Source organism: Pholcus phalangioides, unplaced genomic scaffold, assembly GCF_987345545.1.
Source record: "Pholcus phalangioides strain wild (caught in Gottingen) unplaced genomic scaffold, Ppha-v1.0 ptg000041l_1, whole genome shotgun sequence".
NCBI classification, from domain to species: domain Eukaryota; kingdom Metazoa; phylum Arthropoda; class Arachnida; order Araneae; family Pholcidae; genus Pholcus; species Pholcus phalangioides.
Window position 1 is genome coordinate 6,615,230 of NW_028301627.1, and position 13,995 is coordinate 6,629,224.

The window sequence follows — 13,995 nt, forward strand, 5'->3', positions numbered from 1 at the left end:
ACACGCTGGAGAATAGATCCATGTTAGTCCTTCTGCTCCACGTAGTGCGCTGAAGAGCGGGTTCCATGCTAGTCGTTCTGCTCGAGAAAACAAGCCGCTAGAGAGCAGAGCTTTTCGTAAGGCGGATTCCGCAATCAGATTCTTTTGCACTCACTGGTGTACTCTCTAGTCCAGAGGTCTGCAACCTTTTTCCTGGTCGCGAGCACTGTATTTACCCATCACCAAAAGAACAGCACCCTTACGGCAAGTTTGACATACGAATGCATGGAATCAGGATGATTTCAATCCTTGAATGCAATTTGAGAAAGGTAATTTAATTGGAACGTTGATCAAGTGCTCGCGAGCACCAAATCGGACTCGGGTGCTTCAGTGAGCACCATGTTGAAGATACCTGCTCTAGCCGTTGTTGTAATGCGCTGTTCTGTTTTGCAGAACAGCGCATTACGAGAACTGTGGACTCGTTCCGGTAACGGAACCAGTAACTGGGAGCCGCTCTTCAGCCCTGACCTGAATTACAAGCTGAAATCTTATAACCAAATCTTCCGCCTTATTCTTCTGACACGTATAGAAATACTGGATCAAACCTCGTCCCCGAATTTTAAGCATCTTCTGTTGAGTTCACGGCAGATTAAAACATCCATTTTCAATGTCCATTAAGTCAAGAATATGGGGAAAAATTACCTTCTCCAGTATTCTAAAAAGACGTCGCAACTCACTGAAGTTCTCTTGTCTCCTCTGGCGGCCAGAAAGAGCGGCAATTTCCAATACAAAGGAAGTCCACATGCCTAAAAATGCGTTCGAGAAGACTGAATATTTGTTTTTGAGATTAGAATCTGGAAAATGGGATTTGAATCCAGTAACGGTGGTATTTTGCATCTTACCTTTGTTATGATTCCAAATTCCTCTCTGTTGGCTTTGCCTTCGGTCAAACCGGCGAAAACGGCCGCAACCCTCTTGAGGTGGGTCTCGATCTCAGTCGAAGTTGCCGGTTTACCATCCGGGTAGTAGAACCTTGGTATGATCTTGTTCGAAGAAGGCGACTTGGAAGCTGCGAACCTCCTAAGGGAATTTGTTCTCGGGTCGACGTTCTCTTTGTCCCTGCTGGTGTAATGGTGGTTGGTATGATGCGACTGCGGAAGAAAAACCAAACATTGAGCAATCGGGATATGTTATGTTATGCATGGCAATTGCATAACTCTATCCTGCTTTCAACGCATGCAACTCAATCCCACTTTCTTCATATAAGCTGAATGAAGAAAGAAGACCACAGACAAGTCACGGAAATCATGAAACTGTATGGGAGGGTTTGGACAGAACGAACTATGGGTCTAACTAACACTAATCATGAGACATCAGGATAGTTCTCACTCACGAGACACCAGGATGTGTCTGACATTAATCATGAGGCATAAGGAGCCCCTCAGTAAATGATGGCTAAGCTGTTACAGAGCATCGGGTAAATGATCACTTGAACAAATGTAACGTCAACTTGGTTTTCCGCGGCTCCCAACTTCGAGGAGCGGATGCGAGCTGATCTCCCCGTTAAGAAGTCTCGTCGCAGAAATCAACAGGCTTACAACAGTACAAATCTTCAATCATTATACTTCACTCACGGTTCGAAACAAATGGCAGCACTACGAGGAAACAAACTTCATGTTAGGTTGGTTCACAACACGTACATTCCAACATGTACCATAAGTTCCGCACAGCAATATGGACGGAGTGCACGTGTGCTTTAGTAGTAACCTGTGGTCCGTGAGTGCTTTGTTCGGAGTCCGAGGGATCATTTCTATTTACAACCATTGCATGAATGACACGTTTAGCGCTGTTAGAATCGTAATTTACCGCAGTATGCATATTTTAAAAACAATTCACTTCTGATTTTATGAGTGTTTGGCATGTTCCCGCAAGGATGGGAATGACATGCTCCAGCTCGGGGGGGGGGGTGAGAGATTCTATTTTTTTTTGCACGGTATAAATTCCTTTTAGAAGGGCACGTGAAAAATCTGTCCGGGGGGAGGGCAGAAGAAGATTCTACCCTTAAAGTGCGTATTGCTCGAAATTGACATTCGCTACAACGGGCCCGTGAAGCATTGGACCTCCACTATTCACTACAGGAGGTATGTGGTGCATTGACCTTCCCTCTTCACGGGAAGAAAGGGGGGGGGGTGTCGTGACATTAAGAAGGTTTAAGAAACTTTGTAATAGATGATGGCTAGCCCAAGTGATCTGCAAATAAATGGTCACTTGGCAAAAGAGACGCTGGTATGTGATATCTGCAGGTTAACGATTGCTAGGTGAGTCGCAAAGGAATGACACGTACGTTTAAGAAGCTTCGGGTAATTGATTGAAGGGGCTAAGAAGCCGTAGGTAAATGACCAGTATGCTACATGATCAGTGGGCCAAGACGTCGCGGGTGTATGATCAGTATCTTAAGAAAACGAGAGGAACTGATTGGTATTGAAAAGAATGGTGGGTAAATATTCCTTTGGATAAGGGAGCTGCAGATTATTGATCAAGGTCAAGAAGTCACAGAGATTAATGATCGCATGGGCGGAAGCAGCAGGTTAATGATCGGTAGCGCTATGAAGCCGCAGGTTAATGATCGGTAGCGCTATGAAGCCGCAGGTTAATGATCGGTAGCGCTATGAAGCCGCAGGTTAATGATCGGTAGGGCTATGAAGCCGCAGGTAATTGACTGGCAGGGAACCGTGGATGAAATGATCCTTTGGATAGGGGAGGGAGCTGCAAGTTATTGATTGCATGGGGTCAAGAAGTCACAGGTTAATGATCGCTTGGGGTGAAGAAGCAGCAAGTTAATTATCGCTTGGGGTGAAGAAGCAGCAGGTTAATTATCGCTTGGGGTGAAGAAGCAGCAGGTTAATTATCGCTTGGGGTGAAGAAGCAGCAGGTTAATTATCGCTTGGGGTGAAGAAGCAGCAGGTTAATTATCGCTTGGGGTGAAGAAGCAGCAGGTTAATTATCGCTTGGGGTGAAGAAGCAGCAGGTTAATGATCAGTAGCGCTACGAAGCCGCAGGTAATTGACGGGCAGGGAACCGTGGATGAAATGATCCTTTGGATAGGGGAGGGAGCTGCAAGTTATTGATTGCATGGGGTCAAGAAGTCACAGGTTAATGATCGCTTGGGGTGAAGAAGCAGCAAGTTAATTATCGCTTGGGGTGAAGAAGCAGCAGGTTAATTATCGCTTGGGGTGAAGAAGCAGCAGGTTAATTATCGCTTGGGGTGAAGAAGCAGCAGGTTAATTATCGCTTGGGGTGAAGAAGCAGCAGGTTAATTATCGCTTGGGGTGAAGAAGCAGCAGGTTAATGATCAGTAGCGCTACGAAGCCGCAGGTAATTGACGGGCAGGGAACCGTGGATGAAATGATCCTTTGGATAGGGAGGGAGCTGCAAGTTATTGATTGCATGGGGTCAAGGAGCAGCAGATTAGGGGTCATTCAAGTATTACGGGGGGGGGGGTTTCGGATTTGCTGACTTTTGATGACAAGGGGGAAGGGGGTTTGAAGGTTGCTTACGTCATCAACCACCCGTTTTTGAAAATATGAAATATTCTGCTGACGAAATTTTGCTAACGGGGGGGGGGGGGGGGGTAAAAATGGCTGAAAATCTGCTTACTTAATACTTGAATGGCCCCTTAATGATCGGTAGAGCTAAAAAGCCGTAGGTAATTGATCAGGCGTGCGAGAAACCGTATTTAAATGATTATCTGTTTGATGGGGGGGGGGGGCCGCATGTGCTGATCGGTGGAGCTAAGAAGTGGTGGCATGTAATTGAGCATGCGGGTACGGAACCGTGGGTAAATGATCTGTTCAATGGCAGGAGCCGCAGGTTACTGATCGCACGGAGTCAAGAAGTCGCAGGCAATTAGAGGCGGAGAGAGAAAACCGTGTGTAAATGATCCTTTGGAGGGGGGGGGGGGTTTCAGATTATTGATCACACGGAGTCAAGAAGCCGAAGTTTGATGATCGGCAATTGAAGTCGGAGAGGTAAAATGAAACCCCGTAAAATGATCCTTTGAATGGGAGGGGGGGGGGGGGGGGGTAGATCGCCGTATCTGTTGTACCCCTGTGCGGGAAAGTTTCTGACAAGTACGTACCGGGTATCGAACTGGTACTTCAGGCGAGTATCTTATCTACGACCTGGGCTACCGTGCCCCCATCTGTTGGATGGGGGAGCTGCTGCTTATTTATCGCATAGAGTCAAGAAGCCTCATTTTGATTATCGGTAGAGATAAGAAGCCGCAGGTTATAGGATGCGGAGAGGGGAAAACCGTGGGTAAAATGATCCTTTGGATGGTTTGGGGGGGGGGGAGCTGCAAGTTAATGATCATGCCGGCAGGGAATCCTTGGGTAAGAGATCCTTTGGGGGAGGAGGGAAATTCAGGTTATTCATCGCATGGAGTCAAGCAGCACCTCCTACAGATAGGCCTCCGCAGTCTGCTTGTGACGTCAGTAGGTAGTCCATTTTCCCTCAGAATATTCGAAAAAAATTTTCCTGCTCGTGCTAGTATCATCGTTGTGAGGAAAAGAAATGATCGGGCGCAGAATTGGCGATTTCTATCACACTATGCGGTATTTGTGAGCCAATTGGGAACAGTCTTCGCCAAAATAAGAAGAAATTACAATGCTGTTACAAAATGTGGCAAACTTGCTAGGCAATGACGTTTATGGCAAACAGTGCAGAGGCCTTCTATCTCTAGGAGGTGCTGAGTCAAGACGCCGCAGTTAGGGGAGAACTATGGATAAAATTGATCCTTTGGCTAAAGGGGGGGGGGGGAAGTTATTCATCGCATGGGGCCAAGAAGCCGCAGGTAATTTTCAAGCGATGAGGGAACCGTGGGTGAAATGATCCTTCGAATGGGGGGGGGGCTGAAAGTTATGTATCGCGTGGAGTCAAGGAGCCGCAGTTTGATGATCGGTAAAGCTAAGAAGCCTCAGGTAATTGATCAGGTGGGTAAGGAACCGTGGGTAAATGATTGTCCGTTCGATGGGGGGGGGGGAGCTCCAGGTTATTGATCGCATAGAGTCAGGAAGTCACAGTTTGATGATCGGTAAAGATAAGAAGCCGAAGGTAATTTAGAGGCGGAGAGGCAAAACCGTAGGTAGAATGATCATTTGGATAAGGGGGGGATGCAAGGTCGCATGGGGTCAAGAAGCTGCAAGTTAATGATCGGTAGAGCTGAGAAGCCGCAGGTAGTTGATCATGCGGGGAGGGAACCCATGTCTTCTGTATGTGGGGGGGGGGGTTTGCAGGATCGCATGTTCAAGGAGCCGCAAGTATTTGCTGAGGCGGGCGGGGAACCGTTTGTAAATGATTCTTTGGGTAAGGGGACTCCAGGTTATTGATCATTTGGGCAGGGAACCGTGGGTAAATCATCCTTTGGATGAAGAGCTGCAGGTTATTGATCTCATGTTCAAGAAGCGGCAGGTAAATGATCAGTAGCCCTAGAAGCCGCAGGCAACTGATCAGTAGTTTAAGAAGTCACAGGTGGGGATTCACGATAGGGCAAAAGAGTCATGGGTAAATGATGCTTTTGGATAAGGGAGCTACAGGTTAATGATCTGTTGGGCAAAAGGACTGCGAATAGATGGTGGCGAAGTAGACCAAAGAGAATGGGCCAAGGAAGCTGTAGATGAATAAGGACGAAAACCCCGCATGTAAACGATCGGAGGAGTAGAAGAGCGGCAGGTGGATGATGACCGGATCAAGGAAGCCGCGGGTAAACGATCACAATAATCATGATTTCAAGAATCGGTATCTCTTTCACCGTCCATTTAGAAGTAACATCGTCCATGTCTCATGCGTGTGTGTCAAATTTTTTCAATGTCATCAACACGGAACATGAGGAAAAAAAAGTTAATTAATCAAGTAAAGCATTCAAGATGACGAATTAGGTTCCATGCCAGTGTTACGCAATCAACAGGAAATGAGGAGGAGGTTATATATATATATGTATGACTACTAACCCCGACGTATTGGTTCTTGTCAACATCTCCAATTACCTCCCAGAACTAGAAAGAGAAGAACAGGTTCAAGTAAGAAAAACAGTAAGTGCAAAGCAGAGCTGAGAAGCAGAGCAAAGTAAAAAGAAAAAAAAAAAACAGAAGGAAGTACGAAAAAAATAAAACAGAAAAACGCCACGACAGGTGGCGCGGCAAGACGCGATCGGTGTAAAGCGCCATCTGGCGTCGAAGAAACGGGACCCAGATTCTAATTAACGTCAACGTTGCGAGTGATCCTTTCTTCTTGTCGCTAAATGCGCGATACCCGCAGTGAAGATGGGACGTCGACGTCCCTGGACGTTTATTACCCAAACAAAGAAGTTGATAACCTCGTCCCAATGTCTCCGAGTTATCTTTCTTTCTTGGGATAACGTCACTGTGTGTGTGCAAAAGAGACATTTCTGAGCGATAGCAGCGCGACCTTGGGAACAACAGGCTTTCTTGCTCTTGGTTTCGTTTACTTTTCTTGGCACAGAATACACACACACACACACACGCCTTCGTAATACGTCTACATTCATCGCTAGTGGAGGAACGCGCGCTTACACGGAGGATGATCGTCAACGCATCTTGAGGCAAATTATTGAAGGGGCTTGGAACTAATTCTGGACATTATTAACTCCAAAATTCTATTGATTTTATTATTCAGGAAATTTTTATTTCGTTAATAAGGAATTTTCATTAGTTTTGGTTTCTTATCAATTCTGAATTTCCATTAGTTTTAGAAACATTTCATCAGTTCTGGAATAATTTCTTCCTTTAATTTTGAAATTTTGTTAGCTCTGAACCATTTGTTTCAGAATTATTTCTTTCATTAGGGGTCATTCAAGTATTACGTCACAATCGATGGGGGTTCCCGATTTGCTGACTTTTGATGGGAAGTGGGGGGGGGGGTTGGATAATGCTTACATCATCAACCACCCTTTTTGAAGATATGAAATATGCTTAATTGGCATCTTATTCGGTGCGCCAAAAATGAGAAAAACCTTTCGCTAATTTGTGGGCACCTGAACTGACTGTTATCCAGGGTTTAAGCTGGATAAAAAAAAATTCCTTTCGCAAAAAAAGCGAAAATGGGAGGAAAAGCTTTAGCAAAATGCTACGATGCTAAGGGGGCCATTCAAGTATTACGTCAGCAGATTTTTAGCCATTTTTGACCCCTCCCGCCTTGTCAGCAAAACACTGACCCCATCCACCCCTTGTCAGCAAAATTTAGTTAGCAGCTTAGAATATTTCATATCTTCAAAAAAGGGTGGTTGATGACGTAAGTAACCTTCAAACCCCCCCCCCCGTCATCAAAACTCAGCAAATCCAACCCCCCCCCCCCCCCCCGATGCGTTTCGAATAAAAAATACCTTTATATGTTGTTATAATCAATTTCTGTTGATTTCAATGTTATTTGAGCAACTCAACATTTCTTTTGAAGAAATTCATTCTGACCCACCCTTCAAGACATGGCAATCCCCCTTGGCCAGCGGACCAAATGTGGCCCTGGGGTTTATCTGATGTGGACTGCCCCCTCAAACCTAATTTTGTAAAAAATGAACTAAGCGACACATTCAAAGATCACTTAAGTGACCCGTGAGAGAGTTCCAGAACACTGAAACGATCCGGGGCATATTTGGAGATCCCTTGAGTGACATGTGGCACAGTTTTAGAGCACTTAAGCGGCCCGGACACATTTCCAGAGCACTTGAAGGATCCGTGAAACATTTATAGAGATCACTAAAATAGCTCTGTAGGGAACTTATCAATAGGGAGATTGCTAGTTCAGGTGCCCAATATGATGATGCCTTTGATGACACGGGGGCTCCCCCCTTGTCACGGAAATCCCCTTCCCCCATCGATTGCTGACGTAATACTTGAATGACCCCTAATGTAATGATTGATGGTTGGATGTCTACTCGTTGCCTACCTCCTGTACGCATTTTTGCGAAAGTGGCTACTACTTTTTTCGCATTCTACGATTTTCTTCCGCATTTTGCGAAAAATTCGACCGTAGCTTGAACCCTGCTATAATCCCTATTGATGAAGTCCCCTACAGAGGTATTTTAGTGATGTCTTAAATGTTTTACGGATCCTTCAAGTGCTCTGGAAATGTTTCCGGGCCGCTTAAGTGCTCTGGAACTCTGCAACGCATCACTCAAGTGGCCCGTAATTATGCCGGGGATCACACTTAAGTATTCTGGGAATGTTCTGCGGGTAACTTGAGTGATGTAGAACCGCACTAGGGGCCACTTAAGTGCTCTAAAACTGTGTCACACGTCACTCAAGGGATCTCCTAAATGTGCCACGGATCGTTTAAGTGTTCTGTAACTGCGTCGCGGGTTACTTAGGTGATCTTTGAATGTGAAAGTGATCTTTGAGGCCTACTTCAGTGATCTGAAAATGCGCCACGGGCCACTTAAATGCTCTGGAATTATGCCGCGGGTCATTTAAGAGATCTGTAAATGTGCCGCTTAGTTCATTTTTACAAAATTAGGTTTGGGGGGGGGGCAAGTCATATCAGATAACCTTCAGGGCCACATTTGGTCTGCGGGTCAAGGGTTTACCGTATATGGCTTAGAGAGTGGGTCGCAATGAATTTTTAAAGAGGAATTTTGAGTTATGAATATAGAGCCCGGATTATATGAACTTAAAAAGTGGCAAAATATGCTAAAATATGCATTTAAAAATGCTAAAATATGCATTTAAAAATGCTAAAATATGCATTTAAAAATGCCGGAATATATACAGTCAAACCTCGTTAGTGCGTCACCCGGTTAACACGTCACTCCGCTTACCGGGTCACTTTTTGGAAGTCCAAATTGTCCTCAGGCAGGAATTGGCACAGCTATGGCTTACTCCGTTTAACGAGTCACTCCGCTTACTAAGTCATATTTTTGCTCTCCCAAGAGTGACTCATTAACGACGTTTGACTGTATATGCATTAATGCTGAAAAAGGCCAAAATATACAAATGCATATACAGTCAAACCTCGTTAATGAGTCACTCTTGGGAGAGCAAAAATATGACTTAGTAAGCGGAGTGACTCGTTAAACGGAGTAAGTCATAGCTTGCCAATTCCTGCCTGAGGACAACTGGGATTTCCAAAAAAGTGATCCGGTAAGCGGAGTGACGTGTTAACCGGGTGACGCACTAACGAGGTTTGACTGTAATCCGTGCTCAAGCTATGACCTTTCAAATAGCATTGAAATTGACAGAAATCGATTATAACATATAAAGGGTATATTTTCTTTCGAAATTTTAATTTAAAAAAAAAAATTTTCGTCTGAGGGGGGGGGGGTGCATGAGCCCCCCTATGCCCCCCCCCTCCTGCGTACGTTTCTGATCACACCAATATGCGTTGAGATGTAGGGGCAGTGATGACGAAATTTTGCTGACAAGGGGGGAAAGGGGGGTCAAAAATGGCTAAAAATTTACTTACGTAATACTTGAACGGCCCCTTAGTTTTGGAAGTGCTGTCGAATCCCGTTATAACAAACTTCAAGAGACGGGAGAAATAACTCCGTAATAAAGGAATTACAGGTTTTAGCATTGTTCCTATGTGAACTTTTCGGGTGGATTGGAAAAGTGTTCGCTGAAACGAGATTTTCGCTATAACGGTATTCGTTAAAACGGGATTCGACTGTATTTGCGTTGGTTCTGACGTATCTTTGATTAATTCTGCAATTATTTCTTTCATTAATTCTGGAAATTCTCTCTCAAGCCTACCAGTCATTTCAATGGATGTAATTATTTCTACTCATTCCTAGGGGGAGTTGCGCATGCTCCTCACGCATTAATTGGGAGTACGCAAACCCGCAACGCGCATTTCCAGAGGGGACGCAAGCCGCCAACACATTACCCACGCATTCATGACGAAGATCAAGATGAGGTTAGTAAAATCGTTATTCTAGCCAAACGGCAGGGTGATCCACACTTTCTCTGCAAGTTCTTAAACGGTAGAGGACGCTTTTTTCGATAGCGTTGACCTATACGGACGCTCATAGCTTCACACCTTTAAATGTTTATAATAGCGTTATAGGATCCGATTCTCCGCCAGATGGCGCGTGAAAAATATCCCAACCCGGGTGCGTGTGTTTCTCGTATTTCTTCCGCTATATTGGAAAATCTAACGCTAAATTTATTCGCTCGTCACTAAAGAAAGACGCCATTGATGTCACCCTTATTTTTTTTAAAAAAAAGCGATTTTCTATTTTGAGAGTTCTTGTATCGAAGAGGGAAAAACATGGCGACATTTTTTTTTTTCGTGGCGAGATATTCTCGAGTGATAACGCTTGTGACATCTGGTTTTTGTAGCATTTTTTTTTCTTGACAACCGAGGTTTGGTGTCAACGTCCTTCGACGTCGTCGCCCCCCAGAACAGTAACTGGCACATGTGCCAAAATAATAAACTATTAACACTTGGCGACAACAAAAAATCGTCAAAATACTACTGTACCATGTTAATGCTTCGTATAATAAGATGAAAATCGCCAAAATAATCCATGCTTGGCAATTTCCTAAAAAAAATTAAAATTACTGAAATTTCATTTTTTGGCCAATGCCTGTCAGTTCTGATGTAGAAAAAATTCACCAAATTAAAAATGAATGAAGGTGAGGATAAATCGATTTACCCGTCCAGCACCCCATGGGCCCCCCCCCCCCCCCACAAAGGGGGGGGGGCTGACAGGACCCTGGGCCCGGGACAGCTCTCTTAATTTTTTGCTTTTTCACGCTATAAATTAACTACTGAAGGGGCCCGTGAAAACTCTGACCGGGGGGGGGGTCGCTCCAGGATGTGGGGGCCACGCATGAGCACTAGACCCGCCAGCAGCTCTAATCAGGGTCGTCTTAATGTATGGGACCCACCCGGGTAATTCCGAGGAGTTTCAGTTGCACATGGGGCCTCGTGATGATGAGATTTGGCACCATGGTTTTCGATAGTTGGTAAATGGTAGACAGGTGCTTCCAGCTAACTGGTAAAGAGGGAGTGGGGGGGGGGGGAGGCACTCCCTGAACTTTGCCAACACCAGCTATAGCATGTGTGTGTGCTATAGCTGGCGTTGACGGTATGAATATACTGTTAAAGCTGGTGTTGTGCAGAACAATGAAAAGGTATTTTTATCCCTCTCACACACACACAAGTTCACTCTTTACTAACTTCATTTCCCACAATTCGACGATATTGGAAAGATTTGGCAATTTTATTGTTTTTCATCATTTTGGACAATGATTGTTGATTTCCCGTCATTTCCTCGCGGAAATATGATCAACCTATTTCTAAAGTCATATTTTCTTAGAGCATATTTTTGCCGTTTATGTGTTTTTAGGGCGTAAATGCATTTTTTAATAGAGCATATCCTGTCGGTTCGGTCATTAGGTCGTAAAAATTTAGCCCCAATAATGTCTATCAATGCTCGGAGACTTAAAATGACGCAAAACTGCATAGCGATGGGTTTTTTTTTGGGGCGGGGGTGGCATAAACTTGTTAAATATTGACAATTACTACAGTAGCCTGAAAATGAATATTCGCGGATGGGAAATGTAACACTGCAGAGCAATAAGAAAATCTGCCAAAAAAACACGGTATCGCCGCACACCAATGAGGGGTCATTCAAGTATTACGTCAGCATCCGTGGGGGTTCCGATTTGCTGACTTCTGATGGCAGGGGGGGGGGGGAGGATTTTGGATGACGCTTATGTCGTCAACCATCCTTTGTAAAAACATGAAATATTCTTATTTAAGGTTTTTTTTATTTTTCATATTCTTTCTATTGACAAGTGTCCTACACAGACACTTTAGTGATCTTTAAATGTTTCGTGGATCCAAGTGATATGTAAATGTGTCTGGACCGCTTAAGTGCTCTGGAACTGTGCCACTCATCACTATAATAAAGTTGTGGTTTTTTTTCCAAAATCCTCCTAAAAAGTATTGTTATAGAAGGGTTTATCATACTAAAGGATATCGTTGTATCGAGAGAAGTTTAACATTACAGACTATAAGGCTGTTCCAAACAATAATTGAAAAAAAATTACCGTTGTGGAGGGATTTATCGTTACATCGAGTATCGTTGTAGCGAGATTTCACTGTATATGTATCTGTTTTGAGGACATTGTAAGTAAATTGAACATAAGATTTTTTTTGTGACGGGTCATTCAAGTATTACGTCAGCATCGATGGGGGAAGGGGATTTCCGTGACAAGGGGGGAGCCCCCCGTGTCATCAAAGGCATCATCATCATATTGGGCACCTGAACTAGCAATCTCCCTATTGATAAGTTTCCTACAGAGCTATTTTAGTGATCTTTAAATGTTTCACGGATCCTTCAAGTGCTCTGGAAATGTGTCCGGGTCGCTTAAGTGCTCTGGAACTGTGCCACATCTCACTCAAGGGATCCGTAATTATGCCATGGATCACTTGAGTAATCTGGGAATGTGCCGTGGGTAACTCCAGCGATGTAGAGCCGCACTGGGGCCGCTTAACTGCTCTAAAACTGTGCCACATGTCACTCAAAGGATCTCCAAATATGCCCCGGATCGTTTCAGTGTTCTGGAACTCTCTCACGGGTCACTTAAGTGATCTTTGAATGTGTCGCTTAGTTCATTTTTACAAAATTAGGTTTGAGGGGGCAGTCCACATCAGATAAACCCCAGGGCCACATTTGGTCCGCTGGCCAAGGGGCATTACCATGTCTTAAAGGGTGGGTCACAATGAATTTCTTCAAAAGAAATGTTGAGTTGCTCAAATAATGTGTGTAAGTAAGTAGGAGGCAAAGATTACGAAATTTTTCTGTCAAGGGGGAGGTCAAAAATGGCAAAAAATTTGCTGACGTAACACTTGAACGGCCCCTAAGACAACTCGCCAAAGAAACACGAATAGAACTTGACAGATTAATACGTTACCAACGATTGAAAATTCAAAAAACTTGCCAAAACCGTACGAATAGATGTTTTAGCGATTCAAAGAACTTGCCAACTAATAGTCCAAGAAAAACCTTCCCAAATGAATAACCAACCAAAACGTTTGGCGCTTTCTTTGAGAAAAATTCTTCAAGTCCGTATAAAAGGAGTTAAAAGTTGAATTAACTTTCAGATTTATGACGATTTTGCTGGGGGCGGGGGAAGGCCAAAGGACCAACTAAAATCACTTCAAATCCTTTGTGTTCACATAGGCCAAGAGAATGACCCTCTCCCTACATTGTTTGAAAGGTGCTTGTCGTTGGTGTTATTAGTTTTGAGCGGAGCCAGGACGCCATACAGGCATTTTCATGTCTTACGTTGCTCTGTGAGTGCTCGTCTGGCATAGCTGTAAGCCTCAAAACTGCCGACCCTGATTTCTAATGCCACCTCATCCACCCCCCGCCCCCAATAAGCTAATTATATTGCAAAGCAACCCTGATTAACTCAGGGCTCCTTCCTAATTGAGCCCATTGTATAGAATAAGCTGTTCTGGTCTCCTGCAGATCATGGCGAGGCCACCTTGATTAACAAAGGAGTCCTCTCCTCCCAGTTGAGCAGGGTACAGCCACCTTGATCAGCGAGGAAGGCCCCAACTTGAGCTAGTTAGATGCGTTATTGTTCCCAAGGGGCCCTCTCACAGCTCACTGTACGGCTAACATTGATCATAAAGGGACCTTCTAGTTGAACTAATTAGATATAGAAATTGCTGTGGTGTTTCTGTACCCTGTTAATCCAAGATGCCTCCAGAGTAAGACGTACGGCAGTAAACTGTTTCGAGACCAGTCCGGCTATTATAGCTGTTATCTGCAGGGGCCTAACTTTACAGCCTTGATCTTCGGGGGGAGGGGGAAAGGGCCTCCACGTATCTGTCAAATGGAAACGGAAAAGTTGTTATAATTTGGTATAAGTGTGGCAAAACTTTGTGTAGAGGTAGAGTAAGAGGTACGCGGAAGACTACCCCTATTGCGGAATGGACTTGCCTTATGTCAAGGGTTCTGAACCTACTGGTCGCGACTCTAACTTGGGT

The 13,995-nt window shown here is 44.4% G+C and overlaps 1 protein-coding gene across 4 annotated transcripts in view; it reads right to left on the reverse strand.

Moving 5' to 3' along the window:
- LOC149065185 (uncharacterized) overlaps positions 1-13,995 on the reverse strand; it is a 70,788-nt gene that overhangs the window by 11,928 nt on the left and 44,865 nt on the right. For 2 of the 4 annotated variants that reach the window (XM_089254498.1, XM_089254496.1), the window contains exons 2-4: positions 5,988-6,032; positions 882-1,130; positions 682-785 (exon numbers count right to left, since the gene is read on the reverse strand). In XM_089254498.1, coding sequence (XP_089110624.1) covers positions 682-785; positions 882-1,130; positions 5,988-6,032 — 398 coding nt within the window. The remainder of the gene's footprint in view (positions 1-681; positions 786-881; positions 1,131-5,987; positions 6,033-13,995) is intronic. The other 2 variants (XM_089254497.1, XM_089254499.1) reach the window with 1 other exon arrangement.